At 44.8% G+C, this 25,682-nt stretch overlaps 1 protein-coding gene across 1 annotated transcript in view; it reads left to right on the plus strand.

Moving 5' to 3' along the window:
* LOC138674460 (lymphocyte cytosolic protein 2-like) overlaps positions 1–25,682 on the plus strand; it is a 652,779-nt gene that overhangs the window by 401,390 nt on the left and 225,707 nt on the right. The window contains exon 6 of the mRNA XM_069762300.1: positions 10,320–10,360. Coding sequence (XP_069618401.1) covers positions 10,320–10,360 — 41 coding nt within the window. The remainder of the gene's footprint in view (positions 1–10,319; positions 10,361–25,682) is intronic.

Consider the following 25,682-nt stretch of genomic DNA (forward strand, 5'->3'; position numbering starts at 1 on the left):
CCAGTGACGTAGTATATTGCACAGCGACGTAGTATATTGCCCAGCTACATAGTATATTGCCCAGTCACGTAGTATATTGCCCAGCTACGTAGTATATTGCCCAGCCACGTAGTATATTGCCCAGCCATGTATGTCACAGGTTAAAAAATAAAAAATAAACATACTCACCTTCGGATCTGAGGGCCCATTGTAGTTCTAACATACTCACCTTCGGATCCGAGGGCCCCTTGCAGCACGCGGCTGCCTCCATCTTCCTTTCCCAGGATGCATTGCGAAATTTCCCAGATGATTTAGCGGTCTCGCGAGGCCGCTAAGTCTTCTGGGTAATTTTGCAATGCATCGCCGGGAACGGAAGATGGCGGCCGGCTCTGTGAACAACGGAGGGTGAGTATAGCAGGTTTTTTGTTTTTTTATTATTTTTAAGATTACATTTTTTACTATTGATGCCGCATAGGCAGCATCAATAGTAAAAAGTTGGGGACACACAGGGTTAATAGCGGCGGTAACGGAGTGCGTTAGCCGCGGCACAACGCGGTCCATTACCGCCAGCATTAACCGTGTGTTAGCGGTGGCTGGAGGGGAGTATGCGGGCGCCGGGCAGTGACTGCGGGCAGTAAAGAGCGGCCATTTTCTTCCGGATTGTGCCCATCGCTGATTGGTCATGACTGTTTTGCCGTGACCAATCAGCAACTTGGATTTCCTTGACAGACAGAGGCCACGACCAATGAATATCCGTGATAGAAATAGGGAAAGACAGAAAGACGGAAGTGACCCTTAGACAATTGTATAGTATATGTCTATAAAACACACTTGGTTGTAACATCCACTGCTTGAGGAAGGCTCAGTGTGAGCCAAAACGACACCCTGACCTGTGACCACTTTTTTTATTTTGGATACTATGGAGTGCTGCCTTCATTTTTTTCATTTTTTGTCTGATTTTGGGCAAGTGTTGGACTTTGTTGCTCGGGAGGCATGGCACCCGCTGGTGAGCATTGTGCTTTCCAATTTTATGCTCATCTACTATATAATTGTCTAAGGGTCACTTACGTCTATCCTTCTGTCTGTCACGGATATTCATTGGTCGCGGCCTCTGTCTGTCATGGAATCCAAGTCGCTGATTGGTCTCGCCAGCTGCCTGTCATGGCTGTCGCGACCAATCAGCGACGGCCACAGTCCAATTAGTCCCTCCCTACTCCCTTGCAGTCGGCGCCTGCTCCATACTCCCCGCAGTCACCGCTCACACAGGGTTAATGCCGGCGGTAATGGACCGCGTTATGCCGCGGGTAACTCACTCCGTTACCGCTGCTATTAACCCTGTGTGACCAAGTTTTTACTATTGATGCTGCCTATGTAGCGTCAATAGTAAAAACATCTAATGTTAAAAATAATGAAAAAAATAAAAAATCATTATATACTCACCTTCTGCCGCCTTTCCCGCTCCTGGCTACGCTCCGGTGACCGCTCCATGCAAGCGTCAGGTTCCGGTGGTATGGGAGAAGGACCTGCCATGACATCACGGTCATGTGACTGCGACGTCATCACAGGCCCTGCATGAGAACAACCTGCCATGACGTCACGGTCATGTGATCGAACTGCAAGTGGCCCTCGGAAGGTGAGTATATGTTTATTTATTTTTTTAACTTGTGACATACGTGGATGGGCAATATACTACGTAGTTGGGCAATATACTACGTCGCTGTGCAATATACTATGTGGCTCCGTGCTGTATACTACGTGACTGGGCAATATACTACGTATCTGGGCAATACACTACGTGACTTGGCAATATACTACATGGCTGGGCAATATATTTCGTGGCTGGGCAATATACTACGTGGCTCTGTGCTGTATACTATGTGACTGGGCAATATACTGCGTGGCTGGGCAATATACTACGTGGTTGGGTAATATACTACGTGGCTGGGCAATATACTACATGGCACTGTGCTGTATACTACGTCACTGGGCACTATACTACATCACTGAGCAATATACTACATTGCTGGGCAATATACTACGTGGCTGGGCAATATACTACGTGGCTGGGCAATATACTACGTGGCTGGGCAATATACTACGTGACTGGGCAATATACTACGTGACTGGGCAATATAATACGTGACTGGGCAATATACTACGTGACTGGGCAATATACTACGTGACTGGGCAATATAATATGTGACTGGGCAATATACTACATGGCTGGGCAATATACTACGTGACTGGGCAATATACTACGTGACTGGGCAATATATTACGTGACTGGGCAATATACTACGTGGCTGGGAATATACTATGTGGCTGGGCAATATACTACGTGGGCTGTGCAATATACTACGTGGACATGCATATTCTAGAATACCCGATGCTTTAGAATCGGGCCACCATCTAGTATATATATATTTATATATATATATATATATATATATATATATATATATATATATATATACATATTTTTTTTTATATATTAGATAGATTAAAAGCTGGCAAATGATCTGCCACGTACAGTATAGAATAGGTTTTAATAGAATAGACAGAATAGATATATGCACCTAGAATAGGTGTATATATTGCATAGAGAAATAGATAGAAGATTAGCCGTTAATTCATTTGTCAGCTTCTGTAAAATCAATGCAGGAGCCGACAGGATAGGAGACATGGTTTACATTCAGTAAATCCATGCTTAATAGTTAGATATATTGATGTGTGATCAATACAATAAGTACAGTGTGTGCAAATTACTGGACATGTATATAATTAATAAACGATTATTTATTGGAAAAAATGGCATGGGCTCCCGCGCAATTTTAAAAACCAGCAGAGGGAAAGCCAACGACTGGTGCAGATGTTTATAGCCTGGGAAGGGGGTAATACCCATGGAACTTCGCAGGCTAATAATATGAGCTCACAGCTGTATTCTTAGCCTTTTCAGGCTATTAACCCCTTCATGACCCAGCCTATTTTGACCTTAAAGACCTTGCCGTTTTTTGCAATTCTGACCAGTGTCCCTTTATGAGGTAATAACTCAGGAACGCTTCAACGGATCCTAGCGGTTCTGAGATTGTTTTTTCGTGACATATTGGGCTTCATGTTAGTGGTAAATTTAGGTCAATAAATTCTGCGTTTATTTGTGATAAAAACGGAAATTTGGCGAAAATTTCGCAAATTTCACATTTTGAATTTTTATTCTGTTAAACCAGAGAGATATGTGACACAAAATAGTTAATAAATAACATTTCCCACATGTTTACTTTACATCAGCACAATTTTGGAAACAAAATTTTTTTTTGTTAGGAAGTTATAAGGGTTAAAATTTGACCAGCGATTTGTCATTTTTACAACGAAATTTACAAAACCATTTTTTTAGGGACCACCTCACATTTGAAGTCAGTTTGAGGGGTCTATATGGCTGAAAATACCCAAAAGTGACACCATTCTAAAAACTGCACCCCTCAAGGTACTCAAAACCACATTCAAGAAGTTTATTAACCCTTCAGGTGCTTCACAGCAGCAGAAGCAACATGGAAGGAAAAAATGAACATTTAACTTTTTAGTCACAAAAATTATCTTTTAGCAACAATTTTTTTATTTTCCCAATGGTAAAAGGAGAAACTGAACCACGAAAGTTGTTGTCCAATTTGTCCTGAGTACGCTGATACCTCATATGTGGGGGTAAACCACTGTTTGGGCGCACGGCAGGGCTTGGAAGGGAAGGAGCGCCATTTGACTTTTTGAATCAAAAATTGGCTCCACTCTTTAGCGGACACCATGTCACGTTTGGAGAGCCCCCGTGTGCCTAAAAATTGGAGCTCCCCCACAAGTGACCCCATTTTGGAAACTAGACGCCCCAAGGAACTTATCTAGATGCATAGTGAGCACTTTGAACCCCCAGGTGCTTCACAAATTAATCCGTAAAAATGAAAAAGTACTTTTTTTTCACAAAAAAATTCTTTTAGCCTCAATTTTTTCATTTTCACATGGGCAACAGGATAAAATGGATCCTAAAATGTGTTGGGCAATTTCTCCTGAGTACACCAATACCTCACATGTGGGGGTAAACCACTGTTTGGGCACATGGTAAGGCTCGGAAGGGAAGGAGCGCCATTTGACTTTTTGAATGAAAAATTATTTCCATCGTTAGCGGACACCATGTCGCGTTTGGAGAGCTCCTGTGTGCCTAAACATTGGCGCTCCCCCACAAGTGACCCCATTTTGGAAACTAGACCCCCCAAACTTATTTAGATGCCCTTGAGAACTTATTTAGATGCCTAGTGAGCACTTTAAACCCTCAGGTGCTTCACAAATTGATCTGTAAAAATGAAAAAGTACTTTTTTTTCACAAAAAAATTCTTTTCGCCTCAATTTTTTCATTTTCACATGGGCAGTAGGGTAAAATGGATCATAAAATTTGTTGGGCAATTTCTCCCGAGTACGTCGATACCTCATATGTGGGGGTAAACCACTGTTTGGGCACTCGGCAGGGCTCGGAAGGGAAGGTGCGCCATTTGACTTTTTGAATGGAAAATTAGCTCCAATTGTTAGCGGACACCATGTCGCGTTTGGAGAGCCCCTGTGTGCCTAAACATTGGAGCTCCCCCACAAGTGACCCCATTTTGGAAACTAGACCCCCCAAGGAACTTATCTAGATGCATATTGAGAACTTTAAACCCCCAGGTGCTTCACAGAAGTTTATAACGCAGAGCCATGAAAATAAAAAATAATTTTTCTTTCCTCAAAAATGATTTTTTAGCCTGGAATTTCCTATTTTGCCAAGGATAATAGGAGAAATTGGACCCCAAATATTGTTGTCCTGTTTGTCCTGAGTACGCAGATACCCCATATGTGGGGGTAAACCACTGTTTGGGCGCACGGCAGGGCTCGGAAGGTATTGCATGCCATTTGGCTTTTTAAATGGAAAATTAGCTCCAATCATTAGCGGACACCATGTCACGTTTGGAGAGCCCCTGTGTGCCTAAACATTGGAGATCCCCCAGAAATGACACCATTTTGGAAACTAGACCCCCAAAGGAACTAATCTAGATGTGTGGTGAGGACTTTGAACCCCCAAGTGCTTCACAGAAGTTTATAACGCAGAGCCATGAAAAAAAAAAAATTATTTTCTCAAAAATGATCTTTTAGCCTGCAATTTTTTATTTTCCCAAGGGTAACAGGAGAAATTTGACCCCAAAAGTTGTTGTCCAGTTTCTCCTGAGTACGATGATACCCCATATGTGGGGGTAAATCACTGTTTGGGCACATGCCGGGGCTCGGAAGTGAAGTAGTGACGTTTTGAAATGCAGACTTTGATGGAATGCTCTGTGGGCGTCACGTTGCGTTTGCAGAGCCCCTGATGTGGCTTAACAGTAGAAACCCCCCACAAGTGACCCCATTTTGGAAACTAGACCCCCAAAGGAACTTATCTAGATGTGTGGTGAGCACTTTGAACCCCCAAGTGCTTCATAGAAGTTTATAATGCAGAGCCGTGAAAATAATAAATACGTTTTCTTTCCTCAAAAATAATTATTTAGCCCAGAATTTTTTATTTTCCCAAGGGTTACAGGAGAAATTGGACCCCAAAAGTTGTTGTCCAGTTTCTCCTGAGTACGCTGATACCCCATGAGTGGGGGTAAACCAATGTTTGGGCACACGTCGGGGCTCAGAAGGGAAGTAGTGACTTTTGAAATGCAGACTTTGATGGAATGGTCTGCGGGTGTCACGTTGCGTTTGCAGAGCCCCTGGTGTGCCTAAACAGTAGAAACCCCCACAAGTGACCCCATTTTAGAAATTAGACCCCCCAAGGTACTTATCTAGATATGTGGTGAGCACTTTGAACCCCCAAGTGCTTCACAGACGTTTACAACGCAGAGCCGTGAAAATAAAAAATCATTTTTCTTTCCTCAAAAATTATGTTTTAGCAAGCATTTTTTTTTGATTCACAAGGGTAACAGGAGAAATTGGACCCCAGTAATTGTTGCGCAGTTTGTCCTGAGTATGCTGGTACCCCATATGTGGGGGTAAACCACTGTTTGGGCACACGTCAGGGCTCGGAAGTGAGGGAGCACCATTTGACTTTTTGAATACGAGATTGGCTGGAATCAATGGTGGCGCCATGTTGCGTTTGGAGACCCCTGATGTGCCTAAACAGTGGTAACCCCTCAATTCTACCTCCAACACTAACCCCAACACACCCCTAGCGCTAATCCCAACTGTAGCCATAACCCTAAACACAACCCTAACCGCAACACACCCCTAACCACAACCCTAACCCCAACACACCCCTAACCATAACCACAACCCTAATTCCAACCCTAACCCTAAGGCTATGTGCCCACGTTGCGGATTCGTGTGAGATATTTTCGCACCATTTTTGAAAAATCCGCGGGTAAAAGGCACTGCGTTTTACCTGCGGATTTTCCGCGGATTTCCAGTGTTTTTTGTGCGGATTTCACCTGCGGATTCCTATTGAGGAACAGGTGTAAAACGCTGCAGAATCCGCACAAAGAATTGACATGCTGCGGAAAATACAACGCAGCGTTTCCACGCGGTATTTTCCGCACCATGGGCACAGCGGATTTGGTTTTTCATATGTTTACATGGTACTGTAAACCTGATTGAACACTGCTGCGGATCCGCAGCCAAATCCGCACCGTGTGCACATAGCCTAATTCTAAAGGTATGTGCACACGCTGCGGAAAACGCTGCGGATCCGCAGCAGCTTCCCATGAGTTTACAGTTCAATGTAAACCTACGGGAAACAAAAATCGCTGTGCCCATGCTGCGGAAAAACTGCACGGAAACGCAGCGGTTTACATTCCGCAGCATGTCACTTCTTTGTGCGGATTCCGCAGCGGTTTTACAACTGCTCAAATAGAAAATCGCAGTTGTAAAACCGCAGTGAAATGCGCAGAAAAACCGCGGTAAATCCGCCATAAATCCGCAGCGGTTTAGCACTGCGGATTTATCAAATCCGCAGCGGAAAAATCCGCAGAGGACCAGAATACGTGTGCACATACCGAAACCCTAACCCTAGCCCTAACCCTAGCCCTAACCCTAACCCTAACCCTACCCCTAACCCTACCCCTACCCCTAGCCCTAACCCTACCCCTAACCCTAGTCCTAACCCTAACCCTATTCTAACATTAGTGGAAAAAAAAATTTTCTTTATTTTTTTATTGTCCCTACCTATGGGGGTGACAAAGGGGGGGGGTCAATTATTATTTTTTTTATTTTGATCACTGAGATATAATCTATCTCAGTGATCAAAATGCACTTTGGAACGAATCTGCCGGCCGGCAGATTCGGCGGGCGCACTGCGCATGCGCCCGCCATTTTGGAAGATGGCGGCGCCCAGGGAGAAGACGGACGGGACCCCGGCTGGATCGGTAAGTATGATGGGGTGGGGGGGGGACCACGGGGGGAGTCGGAGCACGGGGGGGGAATCGGAGTGCGGGAGGGGTGGAACGGAGCACGGGGGGCGTGGAACGGAGCACGGGGGGGCTGGAATGGAGCACGGGGGGGTGGAACGGAGCACCGGGGGGGTGGATCGGAGAGCAAGGGGGGTGATTGGAGCACGGGGGGGTGATTGGAGCATGGGGGAGCGGACAAGAGCACGGGGGGGAGCGGAGCACTGGACGGAGGGGAGCCGGAGCAGTGTACCGGCCAGATCGGAGGGCTGGGGGGGCGATCGGTGGGGTGGGGTGGGGGCACACTAGTATTTCCAGCCATGGCCGATGATATTTCAGCATCGGCCATGGCTGGATTGTAATATTTCACCCGTTATAATAGGTGAAATATTACAAATCGCTCTGATTGGCAGTTTCACTTTCAACAGCCAATCAGAGCGATCGTAGCCACGAGGGGGTGAAGCCACCCCCCCTGGGCTAAACTACCACTCCCCCTGTCCCTGCAGATCGGGTGAAATGGGAGTTAACCCTTTCACCCGATCTGCAGGGACGCGATCTTTCCATGACGCCGCATAGGCGTCATGGGTCGGAATGGCACCGACTTTCATGACGCCTACGTGGCGTCATGGGTCGGGAAGGGGTTAAAATGGGGGCCCCCAAAAAAATGACGTCCGGTGTTCAGTCCCATGCCATATTCCATATCTAGGTGATATACAGATTACAACCGGGAGCGGTGCTAATGCGACCGTCCGGGCTGGAAACCACTGATGAATTAATGAGAAGCTGCCGGCGGCATCATCGATGACTAGTGCTGACATCACTGGTGCTGCGCTGACTCACATTTTCCCATGCTCCAGAGGTCATCCCAATTCAGCATGGCTATGAGCCTCAGCTTTACTTATTAGTGGTGCTGCCACTGAAGCTGCACTCCCTCACAGCCTGAACTATTATAACCTGTCAGTGTGATTTTTACAGTAGCAGCATATGAATTACTGGCTTTTCAAAGGACACTGGTACATTAAAAACAGAGAGCACTCGCTGATAGGGCTAGCGGAACACACCAAATAATTAGAAAGATGGTATAAGGTGCGTTCGCAGCCTGGAGTCCACCGTGCAGAGATGGAACCTGCTGCTGAGTAATGACGGACTATATGGCTTCACCCGGTATGAAGGAAGGGAACCCTGTTGCGTCACAGGGCCGCAGTACCGCACAAAGAGTGCAAGCAAGGAGTTACAGAACTATGTCCCAAGTCATATCAATGAAATTTTAAAGTTATCATAAAGTACAATATGTCATGAGAGAACATTCTCAGAATTAGTAGGATCTGTTGACGTGTTCCAGAGTTTTACCTCATAACTTGACATTGGTCAGAATTGCAAAATATGTCCATGTCGTGAATGTGAAAACAGGCTTGGGTGTGATGGCATTAAATCATTAAATGAGTTTTCTCATGAACACAGTATATTTTAATTAATAGCTCTTTGAATAATAATAAGTTTCACCTTTGGATGTGTCTGACCGTGTATTGACATGGTCTGATCATGCCACAGATCATGGGCCAGGGAGAACGCAAAAAAGAGTATAGAGTGATTACAGCAGGGGATCGCAGACGATTATTTTCATGAAGCAAAACATTTCACGGCCTGTTTTTAAGCCATTTTTTACCTCAAAGAATGAATCAGCTGTGATACCATGCTGTAATGTACTCTCTTTTGTGCCCTCCACTGCCCAGTAGTATTGGTATATTTGACCTGTACTTGTCAGACAGACACAGCCATTACACAGTCCATACCAGGGGCACATTTATAAGATTATCTTAAGGAACATTTTTTTTAAAACACATTAAAATGTAGAGATTATTAGTTTTCAAAGATCTATTGATAAAAATGTTGAATAAATTAGCGTTGTTTGCGGAAAAAAAACTTTAACACCACATTACCACATTAATGAGTATTTGGTGAGTTTTTTATATTGCTGATTTTCTGCAACATTTCTGCTTTTATTAGCTAAATTAAGTTACTTTTATTTGTCATTGTGTTTTAATTATGTTTTTGAGGATAATGTTTTTGTCTATTCTTTGGTATGTTTTGTTTAAAATTAGGGGCTGTGATTTTGATATTTCCTGGTATTTGACTTTCACTAACCTTCATTGATACAGTCAGGTTTAAATTACATGTGTTGTGCATTTCCACAGCAGAAGTGTACTAAAGTCTCATATATTACCAGCAGACTCTATGCATCTAATGCAATTATATGGGGAAAATGAGCACATAAACATAGTGTACCCATAAGAGAATCCGAGTCAGTTTATGGAATTTAAAAATGTTAAGAAAAGCACATAGGGAGCGAGGTTTATAAATCTCATCCTTTTTACTGGAACTGTAAGATGCTGCGTTTTTTTGCCCAACAAAAATACTTAACTTCAAAATCTTTCCAAAAGCTAACCGGCCTGTTCTGCCTAGTTTCAATTTATGCTGAATCAAAATGGTCATGGACAGTTCTTGCTGACGATTCTGTGGCTTCCAGCGAAGTAGCGTCGACAGAGGACTCCGCTCTGTTAATAGGGCACTTCTACTGATGTCCTGCTACTTGTCAATTGGCTCCACACTATAGAGCGGATCGGAAAGAAAGAAGTGGTCTGTTGATGTGAGATAAAATGAAGCAGCAGAATCGCTGGCAGTAGTAGTCTGTGACCACTCTGAGACAGTAGACAGCGGTGTCAGGCAGAATAGGCAAATAGTTAGCAATAAGATCTTAGCCCCATATCTAAAAAATAAACATAGTCTCGGATAACCCCATTAATAAAGTTGTTAATAAAGTTTGGCAGTTAAGCTTTTCATAAATGTTGTAATGTAAATATATATTTGCTGTATTGTATTTCTAAAAGCTTTTCTGATTTCTCTTTCTTAAAGGCATGTCTGAAAGTTGTGATGGATCAGATTCAGACTCATTTGTGAGTATTTCGATTTTAAGTAATGCAGATAGTAAAATTACAAAATAAACAAAGAAGAAGCATCATGTTTTACGATCCTTTGTGACAAATTTCTGATTGAAATTTTTTTACATGATTATGAGGCCAGGTGTCTGATGATAGCATGTAATAATTTGTATAATGTCAACATATTCTGCAGCAGTTTACAATCTAAAGAATATAAATACAAACAATTATCAGACATTACAAAGTAATACCTACTGTAATTAAACAATTTAAACAAGAGGAGATGAAAGTCTTACAATCTATAAAAAGTATGGGGTACAACAAAGGTCAAAGGATTTGGTGTATGATCCAACCATCATTATAATCAGCAAAAAGTAAGGGCATTTGATCAAATATGCATGAACTGACAACGTACCAATATTTGTATATGTCCAGATATAAAGTGATACTCAGTGCATCGAGGGCATGGGAATCGATAAATAGAAAGGACCAGATTCTGAGGAAAAATTAGGAAGGGTGGACAGTGAAAATTTAGATTTGTGAAATTATGCCACTGGTCTATTTTTTCGGCATGTTTAAAAAAATTGGACAGTGAGAATCAACCAGATTGTTTGGGTACAATGCATTGCAGAGAACTGACGCAGCACAAGAATCATCTTAGAGACAGGAATGTCATTTAATTTTTAAATTATTAGCAAAGTGGAGAGCACGCGTAGGGTGGAAGACAGAGATCAGGGAGGAGGTGTAGGATAGTGCAGAACCATAGAGAGCTTTGTTAGTGAGTGTGATTAGCTTAGAGTGGCATGTTTGGGCACCCCTGGTATATATAGTTCCTGTTTTAGATTTTAAACATTACAAAAAGTAAAATGGGTTGATGCAAAAGTTTGGATACACTGCACGGTTAATACCTAGTGCCAGCCCCATTTGTAGAAAGCCAAGAGTCTTTCAATTCTTGTTTGAGGAAGTGTCACCCATTCTACCTTAAAAATTCTTCCAGCTCGGTGAGATTCCTGTGTCATCTTGCATGCACTGCTATTTTGAGGTCTGTCCACAGATTTTCAATGATGTTCAGATCATGTGACTGTGAGGGCCATTGCAAACCTTCACCTTGCGCCATTTGAGGTAGTCTATTGTGAATTTTGACATGTGTTTAGGATCATTATCCATTTGTGGAAGCCATCTTCCTTTAAACTTCAGTTTTTCACAGATGGTGTTATGTTTGCAACAAGAATTTGTTGAAATTTCATTGAATCCATTCTTCCCTCTACCTGTGAAATTTTCCCTTTGCTGTTGGCTGCAAAACAACCCAAATGCTTTGATCCTCCATGCTGGATGGTTGGCAAGATGTTCTTTTCCTGAAATTCTGTGCCTTTTTTTCTCCACACATACAATTGATCATTGTGGTCAAGAGTTCTATTTTAACCTCATTGATTGACAGGACTTGTTTCCAAAATGCATCAAGCTTGTTTAGATGTTCTTTCTCATATTTCTGATGCTGAATTTAATGAAATTTATCTAGTGTTGAGCATTCCGATACTGCAAATAGCGGGTATCGGCCGATATTCGCTGTATCGGATTTCCGATACTGAGTTCCGATACTTTTACCATATCGAATACCGTAATTGGAAGTTCCCATAGTGCAATGATGCACTATAATGGAGTGTGGGCGGTGTGTGGGCTGTCTGTGTGTGCGGGCGGGGTCTGTGCGTGACCATAGGGGGTCTGTGCGGGCCTGCCAGGGGTCTGTACGGGCCTGCTGGGGGTCTGTGCGGGCAGCTGGTGGTCTGTGCGGGCCTGCCAGGGGTCTGTACGGGCCTCTCGGGGGGCAGTGAGTGTGTGCAGGCATCGACCGATGGGACTACAAGTCCCATCGGGCTTTGCCTGCTGCAATGACAGTGATTGACACATTAGCCAGTGATGGGACAGTAGTAGTCCCATCATCCGGCTCATGTGTTGAATTTAAAAAAAAAATACTACATATATACTATATACATACATACTACATACATACAACATACTACATACATACTACATACATACTACATACATACTACATACATACTACATACATACTACATACTATATACTACATACATACATACAACACACATACATACAATATACTACATACATACAACATACATACTACATACACACAGTACATACATACATACTACATACATACAACATACAACATACATACAACATACTACATACATACTACATACATACATACATACATACAACATACTATATACATACTGCATACATACTACATACATACAACATACATACTACATACATACATACTACATACATACATACAACATACATACTACATGCAGACAACATACAACACACATACTACATACGTACATACTACATACATACTACATGCAGACAACATACATACAACATATATACAACATACTACTACATACATACCATTTTCTACCGTGCATGCGCGGCCGAAACTCCTCCCCCTCCTCCCCGAACTTCAGAATGGGCAGCCTATCCATTATTAATCCTAGTGTAGTGAAAGAGTTTAAAAAAAATAAAGACACAGCCAGAAAAAAAGTATTTTAATATTCTTCATTTAACCATATTTACCATACTTCAGCGCCTGCAAAAAACTTAAAATAATAAACCGTATACTACCTGTCCACCGTAGTCCAATTAATAACGAGTGTCCCACGACGATCTCCCCTATAGAACAGTGACATCGGGTGATGTCACTGCTCTATAGGACCTTCAGTGACACACTGACAGGAGACAATGGCTCCTGCAGTGCATCACTGAGAGTTTACTATAGTTCAGAGTCTCACTTTATGGCAATTGCTGCATGGGAAATTTCTCACACAGCAATGCCAAAAGTGAGACTAGGGACTATTTTTTTACAGCGGTGGAGGAATACAGTGCGGAAGGATACCTTCCCCCGTCATTGTATTCCTGGAGCCCCTAGAGAGCGGTCGCATCAGCTGATGCTGCCGTTCTCCACGGGAGATACAACATACATACATACTACATACATACAACATACTACATACATACTACATACATACAACATACATACAACATACTACATACATGCTACATACATACATACAACACACATACATACAATATACTACATACATACTACATACATACATACAACATACATATTATTATTATTATTATTATTTATTATTATAGCGCCGTTTATTCCATGGCGCTTTACATGTGAGGAGGGGTATACATAATAAAACAAGTACAATAATCTTGAACAATACAAGCCGCGAGGGCTCACAATCTACATATTACATACATACTATATATACTACATACATACATACATACTACATACATACAACATACATACAACATACTACATACATACTACACACATACTACATACAAACATACTACATACAACACACATACAACATACATACTACATACAGTGGGGCAAAAAAGTATTTAGTCAGTCAGCAATAGTGCAAGTTCCACCACTTAAAAAGATGAGAGGCGTCTGTAATTTACATCATAGGTAGACCTCAACTATGGGAGACAAACTGAGAAAAAAAAATCCAGAAAATCACATTGTCTGTTTTTTTAACATTTTATTTGCATATTATGGTGGAAAATAAGTATTTGGTCAGAAACAAACAATCAAGATTTCTGGCTCTCACAGACCTGTAACTTCTTCTTTAAGAGTCTCCTCTTTCCTCCACTCATTACCTGTAGTAATGGCACCTGTTTAAACTTGTTATCAGTATAAAAAGACACCTGTGCACACCCTCAAACAGTCTGACTCCAAACTCCACTATGGTGAAGACCAAAGAGCTGTCAAAGGACACCAGAAAGAAAATTGTAGCCCTGCACCAGGCTGGGAAGACTGAATCTGCAATAGCCAACCAGCTTGGAGTGAAGAAATCAACAGTGGGAGCAATAATTAGAAAATGGAAGACATACAAGACCACTGATAATCTCCCTCGATCTGGGGCTCCACGCAAAATCCCACCCCGTGGTGTCAGAATGATCACAAGAACGGTGAGCAAAAATCCCAGAACCACGCGGGGGGACCTAGTGAATGAACTGCAGAGAGCTGGGACCAATGTAACAAGGCCTACCATAAGTAACACACTACGCCACCATGGACTCAGATCCTGCAGTGCCAGACTGCTTAAGCCAGTACATGTCCGGGCCCGTCTGAAGTTTGCTAGAGAGCATTTGGATGATCCAGAGGAGTTTTGGGAGAATGTCCTATGGTCTGATGAAACCAAACTGGAACTGTTTGGTAGAAACACAACTTGTCGTGTTTGGAGGAAAAAGAATACTGAGTTGCATCCATCAAACACCATACCTACTGTAAAGCATGGTGGTGGAAACATCATGCTTTGGGGCTGTTTCTCTGCAAAGGGGCCAGGACGACTGATCCGGGTACATGAAAGAATGAATGGGGCCATGTATCGTGAGATTTTGAGTGCAAACCTCCTTCCATCAGCAAGGGCATTGAAGATGAAACGTGGCTGGGTCTTTCAACATGACAATGATCCAAAGCACACCGCCAGGGCAACGAAGGAGTGGCTTCGTAAGAAGCATTTCAAGGTCCTGGAGTGGCCTAGCCAGTCTCCAGATCTCAACCCTATAGAAAACCTTTGGAGGGAGTTGAAAGTCCGTGTTGCCAAGCGAAAAGCCAAAAACATCACAGCTCTAGAGGAGATCTGCATGGAGGAATGGGCCAACATACCAACAACAGTGTGTGGCAACCTTGTGAAGACTTACAGAAAACGTTTGACCTCTGTCATTGCCAACAAAGGATATATTACAAAGTATTGAGATGAAATTTTGTTTCTGACCAAATACTTATTTTCCACCATAATATGCAAATAAAATGTTAAAAAAACAGACAATGTGATTTTCTGGATTTTTTTTCACAGTTTGTCTCCCATAGTTGAGGTCTACCTATGATGTAAATTACAGACGCCTCTCATCTTTTTAAGTGGTGGAACTTGCACTATTGCTGACTGACTAAATACTTTTTTGCCCCACTGTACATACTACATACATATTGTAAGGTTTGTACCCGCTCAGATGCGTAGGAGGAAGCAGGAGGCACATTCTCTTTAATGTGGGTTTATTTGCTCCCTAAACCAGTAAGGCAGCAACAGAAAGGAAAACAGTCCATACATCAGGCCGACATAGCATAAAACTCCATAGAAGAGCTCTGCTCTTCTCAGGCCTGTGGGCACACAGGCTGTGCAATGTCCAGCACTCAGGCTCTATCTGAAGCCACAGACACAGAAGGGCTTCTTCCTCTCAATACACAGACTCCTGTCTGTAGTGTCCAACCTGGACACATGGAAATCTGTCCACACTGACAGACTCCCAAACACTCACTCCATGTGCTAAACACACCTCCTTTACATAGGTGTAACCACACCCAGGTACCTATCACATGGCCAGTCAGGTGAGTGTGACATCACCACAGGTCCTGAAACACTCATAGATAGGCAGGGTTATGTTACAGCGACAAGCCACCTATGTGACACATATCTCTCGTCGACTATACAACCTTTATCCATGCTACATACCTCCCCCCTCTGCCTAAAGCCATGGGGTTTGGCACTTTCTATTACCCGACCAGAGATCCTTCTCAGTCGTCCCTGACAGTCAAACCGTCTGTCTAAGACAGGGCCTGTTACTGTACCCTTTCGTCGGCATTCATCAACCATTTCTGTCACATCCTTTGATAAAGGTGACCCATTGTCATTTCGTCTGCTACAGAATCTCCCGCTTAGGTCACTGAGCCCTGAGCTAACTGAGGAGTCACTATTTCTAGCTCTTCCATCTGGCCACCTTCGTTTCTCCCTCTGTTGGTGATCTCCCCTATTGTCTTTCTTCGGAGAGCAGTTCTTCCCTTTATCTCTATATCCTCCGCTAGCTTGAGGACTTCCAGTCTTTAGAGAACCTCTTCGTCTCTCTATACCGCAAGTTGAAAGTGGTGGCAATCTGTTTGTTAATTCCCGCAGCTCTAGATTGATCTGCGCCCTCTCATGTCTTAGCTGCTCTATCTGTTTCAGGTATACCACGCAATACCCCAGGAGCATTCGGATATTCCCAAGGCTCTCTGTTGTGAATTCTGTGGCAGAGCTCCCTCCTGTGGTCACAAGTGGTACTTCGGCTGATTCTCTCTGGGAGCTTCCGTTTGTGGAGGAAACTGGTACTGCTGCTTCTGAGTTTCCTCCCTCAGGTGATCTGGTGAGGTCGTTAGGTGCTTCTCTACTTAACCCCACCTAATGCTTTTATTCATGCTTCCTGTCAATGTTCCAGTGTTGGACTTGTTTTTTCTCTGGATCATTCCTGTGGCCTGCTGCTCTGCATAGCTAAGTGCTTCTTTGCTCTTTGTTTGCTATTTTTTCTGTCCAGCTTGTCTATTTGTTTTGCTGGAAGCTCTGGGACGCAAAGGGTGTACCTCCGTGCCGTTAGTTCGGTACGGAGGGTCTTTTTGCCCCCTTTGCGTGGTTTTCTTTAGGGTTTTGTGTAGACCGCAAAGTTATCTTTCCTATCCTCGTTCTGTCTAGAATATCGGACCTCACTTTGCTGAATCTTTTTCATCCCTACGTTTGTCTTTTCATCTTACTCACAGTCATTATATGTGGGGGGCTGCCTTTTCCTTTGGGGTATTTCTCTGAGGCAAGGTAGGCTTATTTTTCTATCATCAGGCTAGTTAGTTTCTCAGGCTGTGCCGAGTTGCATAGGGAGCGTTAGGCACAATCCACGGCTGCCTCTAGTTGTGTTTGGAGAGGATCAGGGATTGCGGTCTGCAGAGTTCCCACATCTCAGAGCTCGTTCTATTATTTTGGGTTATTGTCAGATCACTGTATGTGCACTGACCTCCATGTCCATTGTGATACTGAATTGCCTTTCATAACAGTACAGGAAGCCCAAAGTACTAATGATTCTCAATAGAGGGAAAAAAGAAGTTCTGAGACCATTTTTTTTTCTTGGCATTGTGTTTTGTCTTTTTTTTCCCCTAGACATTTGGGTGGTTCAGTACACAGGTGTAGCGATGGACATTAGAAGTCTGTCTTCATTTGTGGATCAGCTCTCGGCAAGAGTACAAAAGATTCAAGACACTATTGATCAGAAATCTATGTTAGAACCAAGAATTCCTATTCCTGATTTGTTTTTTGGAGATAGAACTAAGTTTCTGAGTTTCAAAAATAATTGTAAGTTATTTCTGGCCTTGAAACCTCGTTCCTCTGGTGATCCAGTTCAACAGGTTTTGATTATTATTTCTTTTTTGCGCAGCGACCCTCAGGACTGGGCATTTTCTCTTGCGCCAGGAGATCCTGCATTAAGTAATATCAATGCGTTTTTCCTGGCGCTCGGATTGCTGTACGATGAGCCTAATTCAGTGGATCAGGCAGAAAAGAATTTGCTGGCTCTTTGTCAGGGTCAGGATGAGATAGAGGTATATTGCCAGAAATTTAGAAAATGGTCAGTGCTCACTCAATGGAATGAATCTGCGCTGGCAGCTATGTTCAGAAAGGGTCTCTCTGAAGCCCTTAAGGATGTCATGGTGGGATTTCCTATGCCTGCTGGTTTGAATGAGTCTATGTCTTTGGCTATTCAGATCGGTCGACGCTTGCGTGAGCGTAAATCTGTGCACCATTTGGCGGTATTACCTGAGCTTAAACCTGAGCCTATGCAGTGCGATAGGACTTTGACCAGAGTTGAACGGCAAGAACACAGATGTCTGAATGGGCTGTGTTTCTACTGTGGTGATTCCACTCATGCTATCTCTGATTGTCCTAAGCGCACTAAGCGGTTCGCTAGGTCTGCCACCATTGGTACGGTACAGTCAAAATTTCTGTCCGTTACCTTGATCTGCTCTTTGTCATCGTATTCTGTCATGGCGTTTGTAGATTCAGGCGCTGCCCTGAATTTGATGGACTTGGAATATGCTAAGCGTTGTGGGTTTTTCTTGGAACCCTTGCAGTGTCTTATTCCATTGAGAGGAATTGATGCTACGCCTTTGGCCAAGAATAAGCCTCAATACTGGACCCAGCTGACCATGTGCATGGCTCCTGCACATCAGGGGGTTATTCGCTTTCTGGTGTTGCATAATCTGCATGATGTGGTCGTGTTGGGGTTGCCATGGCTACAAGCCCATAATCCAGTATTGGATTGGAAATCCATGTCGGTGTCCAGCTGGGGTTGTCAGGGGGTACATGGTGATGTTCCATTTTTGTCAATTTCGTCATCCACCCCTTCTGAGGTTCCAGAGTTCTTGTCTGATTACCGGGATGTATTTGATGAGCCCAAGTCCGATGCCCTACCTCCGCATAGGGATTGTGATTGTGCTATCAATTTGATTCCTGGTAGTAAATTCCCATAAGGTCGACTGTTTAATTTATCCGTGCCTGAGCACACCGCTATGCGCAGTTATGTGAAGGAATCCCTGGAGAAGGGTCATATTCGCCCGTCATCGTCGCCATTAGGAGCAGGGTTCTTTTTTGTAGCCAAAAAGGATGGTTCGCTGAGACCTTGTATAGATTATCGCCTTCTTAATAAGATCACTGTTAAATTTCAGTACCCCTTGCCTTTGTTATCTGATTTGTTTGCTCGGATTAAGGGGGCTAGTTGGTTCACCAAGATTGATCTTCGTGGTGCGTATAATCTGGTGCGTATTAAGCGAGGTGATGAATGGAAAACTGCATTTAATATGCCCGAGGGTCATTTTGAGTATCTAGTGATGCCATTCGGACTTGCCAATGCTCCATCAGTGTTTCAGTCCTTTATGCATGACATCTTCCGAGAGTACCTGGATAAATTCCTGATTGTGTACTTGGATGACATTTTGATCTTCTCGGATGATTGGGAGTCTCATGTGAAACCGGTCAGAACGGTTTTTCAGGTCCTGCGTGCTAATTCTTTGTTTGTGAAGGGATCAAAGTGTCTCTTTGGTGTGCAGAAGGTTTCATTTTTGGGGTTCATCTTTTCCCCTTCTACTATCGAGATGGATCCTGTTAAGGTCCAAGCCATCCATGATTGCACTCAGCCGACATCTCTGAAAAGTCTGCAAAAGTTCCTGGGTTTTGCTAATTTTTATCGTCGCTTCATCTGCAATTTTTCTAGTATTGCCAAACCATTGACCGATTTGACCAAGAAGGGTGCTGATTTGGTCAATTGGTCTTCTGCTGCTGTGGAAGCTTTTCAAGAGTTGAAGCGTCGTTTTTCTTCTGCCCCTGTGTTGTGTCAACCAGATGTTTCTCTTCCGTTCCAGGTCGAGGTTGATGCTTCTGAGATTGGAGCAGGGGCTGTTTTGTCGCAGAGAGGTTCTGATTGTTCAGTGATGAAACCATGCGCTTTTTTTTCCAGGAAGTTTTCGCCTGCTGAGCGGAATTATGATGTGGGCAACCGAGAGTTGCTGGCCATGAAGTGGGCATTCGAGGAGTGGCGTCATTGGCTTGAAGGAGCTAAGCATCGCGTGGTGGTATTGACTGATCATAAGAACTTGACTTATCTCGGGTCTGCTAAGCGTTTGAATCCTAGACAAGCTCGTTGGTCGCTGTTTTTCGCCCGTTTTGACTTTGTGATTTCATACCTTCCGGGCTCTAAAAATGTGAAGGCGGATGCTCTGTCTAGGAGTTTTGTGCCCGACTCTCCGGGTTTATCTGAGCCGGCGGGTATCCTCAAGGAAGGAGTAATTGTGTCTGCCATCTCCCCTGATTTGCGGCGGGTGCTGCAAAAATTTCAGGCTAATAAACCTGATCGTTGTCCAGTGGAGAAACTGTTTGTCCCGGATAGGTGGACAAATAAAGTGATCTCCGAGGTTCATTGTTCGGTGTTGGCTGGTCATCCTGGAATCTTTGGTACCAGAGAGTTAGTGGCTAGATCCTTTTGGTGGCCATCTCTGTCGCGGGATGTGCGTACTTTTGTGCAGTCCTGTGGGATTTGTGCTCGGGCTAAGCCCTGCTGTTCTCGTGCCAGTGGGTTGCTTTTGCCCTTGCCGGTCCCGAAGAGACCTTGGACACATATCTCTATGGATTTTATTTCAGATCTTCCCGTCTCTCAAAAGATGTCAGTCATTTGGGTGGTCTGTGATCGCTTTTCTAAGATGGTCCATCTGGTACCCTTGTCCAAATTGCCTTCCTCCTCTGATTTGGTGCCATTGTTCTTCCAGCATGTGGTTCGTTTGCATGGCATTCCAGAGAATATCGTTTCTGACAGAGGTTCCCAGTTTGTTTCGAGGTTTTGGCGAGCCTTTTGTGGTAGGATGGGCATTGACTTGTCTTTTTCTTCGGCTTTTCATCCTCAGACTAATGGCCAGACCGAACGAACCAATTAGACCTTGGAAACATATCTGAGATGCTTTGTTTCTGCTGATCAGGATGACTGGGTGTCCTTTTTGCCTTTGGCTGAGTTCGCCCTTAATAATCGGGCCAGCTCGGCTACCTTAGTTTCACCGTTTTTCTGCAACTCTGGGTTCCATCCTCGTTTCTCTTCAGGGCAGGTTGAGTCTTCGGACTGTCCTGGTGTGGATACTGTGGTGGACAGGTTGCAGCAGATTTGGACTCATGTAGTGGACAATTTGACCTTGTCCCAGGAGAAGGCTCAACGTTTCGCTAATCGCAGACTCCGTGTGGGTCCCCGACTTCGTGTTGGGGATCTGGTTTGGTTATCTTCTCGTCATATTCCTATGAAGGTTTCCTCTCCTAAGTTTAAACCTCGTTTCACTGGTCCTTATAGGATTTCTGAGGTTATTAATCCTGTGTCTTTTCGTCTGACCCTCCCAGATTCTTTTTCCATACATAACGTCTTCCATAGGTCATTGTTGCGGAGATACGTGGCACCTATGGTTCCATCTGTTGACCCTCCTGCCCTGGTTTTGGTGGAGGGGGAATTGGAGTATATTGTGGAGAAGATTTTGGATTCTCGTGTTTCAAGACGGAAACTCCAGTATCTGGTTAAATGGAAGGGTTATGCTCAGGAGGATAATTCCTGGGTTTTTGCCTCTGATGTCCATGCTCCCGATCTTGTTCGTGCCTTTCATGTGGCTCATCCTGGTCGGCCTGGGGGCTCTGGTGAGGGTTTGGTGACCCCTCCTCAAGGGGGGGTACTGTTGTGAATTCTGTGGCAGAGCTCCCTCCTGTGGTCACAAGTGGTACTTCGGCTGATTCTCTCTGGGAGCTTCCGTTTGTGGAGGAAACTGGTACTGCTGCTTCTGAGTTTCCTCCCTCAGGTGATCTGGTGAGGTCGTTAGGTGCTTCTCTACTTAACCCCACCTAATGCTTTTATTCATGCTTCCTGTCAATGTTCCAGTGTTGGACTTGTTTTTTCTCTGGATCATTCCTGTGGCCTGCTGCTCTGCATAGCTAAGTGCTTCTTTGCTATTTGTTTGCTATTTTTTCTGTCCAGCTTGTCTATTTGTTTTGCTGGAAGCTCTGGGACGCAAAGGGTGTACCTCCGTGCCGTTAGTTCGGTACGGAGGGTCTTTTTGCCCCCTTTGCGTGGTTTTCTTTAGGGTTTTGTGTAGTCCGCAAAGTTATCTTTCCTATCCTCGTTCTGTCTAGAATATCGGGCCTCACTTTGCTGAATCTTTTTCATCCCTACGTTTGTCTTTTCATCTTACTCACAGTCATTATATGTGGGGGGCTGCCTTTTCCTTTGGGGTATTTCTCTGAGGCAAGGTAGGCTTATTTTTCTATCTTCAGGCTAGTTAGTTTCTCAGGCTGTGCCGAGTTGCATAGGGAGCGTTAGGCGCAATCCATGGCTGCCTCTAGTTGTGTTTGGAGAGGATCAGGGATTGCGGTCTGCAGAGTTCCCACATCTCAGAGCTCGTTCTATTATTTTGGGTTATTGTCAGATCACTGTATGTGCACTGACCTCCATGTCCATTGTGATACTGAATTGCCTTTCATAACAGCTCTCCATAGATCCGACGACCAGGAATGGAACCATCCCATCTTCACCCACGACTTGGACTTTGTCATCAGCCGGAATGCTCACTCTCATAACACTGGACCTATTCACCATCTCCTGCATCACCTTCCCAAATCTTCTGATGACTTTCCTCACCAGACCTCTGGGCACTTGCACGATGTCTTCTACAATACCCAACCGACTTTGAGCTTCTCTCGCTAGCTCCAGACGTCGAGGGGCTTCCTCATTCTTCAAATTGATCATTTGTTTTGTGCGGAGGCATTGTGGATGCATCTCTCTCAGGACAGCCTCCCGCTTCACTGTGACTTCCCTAGTCGACAGTATGACCAGTTGATGAGTCTCAGGTGCCCAGTGCACCCTATACGCTTCGACCGCCTTTTTAAACGCTTCATGCACCTCCTCACTGGCACATGCTTCTTGCATGTCTTCGGGTACGTCTATTACGCACTTGAAAATCGAAGTCTCACCTTCTTGGTCATATCGTTGGACCTCCTCGTCCTTAGTGTCAGTGCAGTTTTCCAAGACTTCGATGTCCTTTGTTTGGCCATCTGCGTGGTACTTCCCTTGCTAGATTTCTTCCTCCGTGGAGGCCCCTTCTTTGGTCAGCCTCTCCAGCTCACGCCCCTCCATAGCGATCAGATCGGGAGAGAGCAACAGTTTGATTTCCCAGTCATCCATGGATTTCTGGAGCTGTTGATTAGTCTCCTTTGTCTTGAGCTCTTGGAGAACTTTATCTTGCTCCTCTACCAAGCAGCGACGCTCATCCTCTCTCTGGAGAAGCTCCTGCTGATTCTTCTCTTGGGGCTCTCTGAACACCACCATATCTTTCAACATGGCCTTGTTCATGTTTTGACACGCTGATAGGTGACCTCTGAGCTCAGAGACTTCCTTCTCTAGGTCACCCACTCTGTGCTCAATTGCTTGCCTCAGGACCCTTTCTCATTCGACTGTTTCTTTAAGCAGCTCTATGTTATGGTCCTGCTCTCTTTTGGCTAGCACATGTCGCATCACCAGTTCTTTAATTAAACTTTCAGATGGGGTCTCTTGCTCACCCACACTCTGCCTCTTCAGGGTTCCACCTGTTTCTGCACCCACATCAATGGTCTCTCCAGGGCTCTCTGTCTGTTTACTCTTAGGTACCTCTTGACTCTTGGTAACTTTAGAGTTCTCCATCTCTTCAGCATCAGGTACTTTGGAGCCTTCATCATACTGAGCCACTTCACCCTTTCCGGGCATTGAAGATGTGGGTCTACTAAAGGTCTGTTCTAACCCCAGCCCGTCACCAACTACCTCAGTGCTAGGGTTTGTCAGAGATAAAGTGACCTCCTCATCAAGGACAATAACGTGATCTGCACCTGATCGTGTCTCCTCCTCATCATCCCTCTTCTCAGAAGGTGTAACCTGTCCCGCCTTTCTGCGGCCCCCGCGACGAGATGAAGATCTGTGATTTTTACTCAGCTCCTCCTTACTGCACTCTTTTTCCCTTGCTCTTGAGTCACAGTCTGAATAGGTGTCACCCCCTTTCACTCTGTCATCCTGGAACAGCAATTCCCCACTTAAACCAGTGTCAGACCCTTTTTCTGGAGCCACCCCGTTTCCCACGGTCATACGTTTGGTCATCCCAACTAAGTCCCCGAGTTGGTCAGACCCACACTTTCTTCCAGTCACCCGGAACTCTGGACTTTCGACCTTAGGTGATGCTATCTCCTTTTACACACCACACCACCCAGAACCACTACAGCCACCTGTTGTGGTGGGGCTTCCTTAGAGTCGTTCTGGCTCCCTTCTGAGCAATCAGACACTCCCCTTTCCTCCCACAAGTTCCAAAACCTTTCAAAGTCCTGGCCTATTACTACAGAAAATGGCAAGTCTGGGACTACAGATACATCATGGCTGGAAAAAATAGTGGGCGTCTCAATGATTACCCTGGACACCGGATAATCCCTAGTGACCCCATGAGCGCAGTGGACTTCCATCTTCCTTCCGGGAATCAGATAGACAGGGAGTGTGGCGCTCACCAGCGTCACCAGGCTCCCTGAGACCAGAAGTCCAGTCACGCACACTCCATTGACTTCTACAGAACTGCTCTGTGACATCTTGTCAGATGGAAAGTCAGTACAATATTCTGGACATACGCTGTTCGAACACTGAACCCGGCAACAGTTCATCAGCGAATTCACCACCGCCCCTTTTTGGGCCACCACCCCTATTTGGGTCGCCACCCCCTTTTGGGTTACCGCCCCCTAGTGGACCATTCTCTCCTTTAGGGCCACCACCCCTTTTAGGGTATCTACCCCCTTTTGGGTTACCGCCCCCTTGTGGACCATTTTCTCCTTTAGGGCCACCACCCCTTTTAGGGACTCCACCCTTTTTTGGGCAACTACCCCCTTTTGGGATGCAGCCCCTTTTTGGCAAACCATAATTATTTGGGGTCACCGCTCCGTTTTTGGGACTCCACCCCCTTTAGGGACACCACGCCACTCTGGGGTACACCCCGTGGACACCCCCACGGTACTCTCAAGCCCCAGCAGTACCACAGTATATGTCTCTTTAGGTCGGCACTGACCCTTTAAGAGTCTGCACGAGCACAATTTTTTTTTCTCAACACTTCACCAGCGCCTGCTGGCACTGCCACAGCTTCTGCTGTAGTCAAACCACCAGCACCTCTGGCTGCCGATCACAAGCCGCTGCTGCTGCCACAGCAACTCCGGCTGCTGCAGAACCTCTTGCTGCAACTGCACTGCACGTAACCACCGCAGACTTCGTGGACCCGCCGATCCACAGCAAACTTCATAACCCTGCCGAGTTACCGCCAGACGCCTTCAGTCTTTGTGGCCCCGCCGAGCCACAGCAAGTTGATCAGAGAAGAAAAAAAACAATAATTTATGGACTCGCCGGTCCACAGCAAACACGGTTGTCAAGACAGTCCACTCCTCTGGCTCAGACCAGCCAGCGCTGCAACATGTGCTCCCTGGAATGTTGCCCGCATTCGAAACACCAATTGTAAGGTTTATACCCGCTTAGATGCGTAGGAGGAAACAGGAGGCACATTCTCTTTAATGTCCATGTGGGTTTATTTGCTCCATAAACCAGCAAGGCAGCAACAGCAAGGAAAACAGTCCGTACATCAGGCCGACATAGCATAAAACTCCATAGAAGAACTCTGCTCTTCTCAGGCCTGTGGGCACACAGGCTGTGCAATGTCCAGCACTCATGCTCTATCTAAAGCCACAGACACAGAAGGGCTTTTTCCTCTCAATACACAGACTCCTGTCAGTAGTGTCCAGCCTGGACACATGGAAATCTGTCCACACTGACAGACTCCCAAACACTCACTCCATGTGCTAAACACACCTCCTTTACATAGGTGTAACCACACCCAGGTACCTATCACATGGCCAGT

The sequence above is a fragment of the Ranitomeya imitator genome, chromosome 4 (genome assembly GCF_032444005.1).
Source record: "Ranitomeya imitator isolate aRanImi1 chromosome 4, aRanImi1.pri, whole genome shotgun sequence".
NCBI classification, from domain to species: domain Eukaryota; kingdom Metazoa; phylum Chordata; class Amphibia; order Anura; family Dendrobatidae; genus Ranitomeya; species Ranitomeya imitator.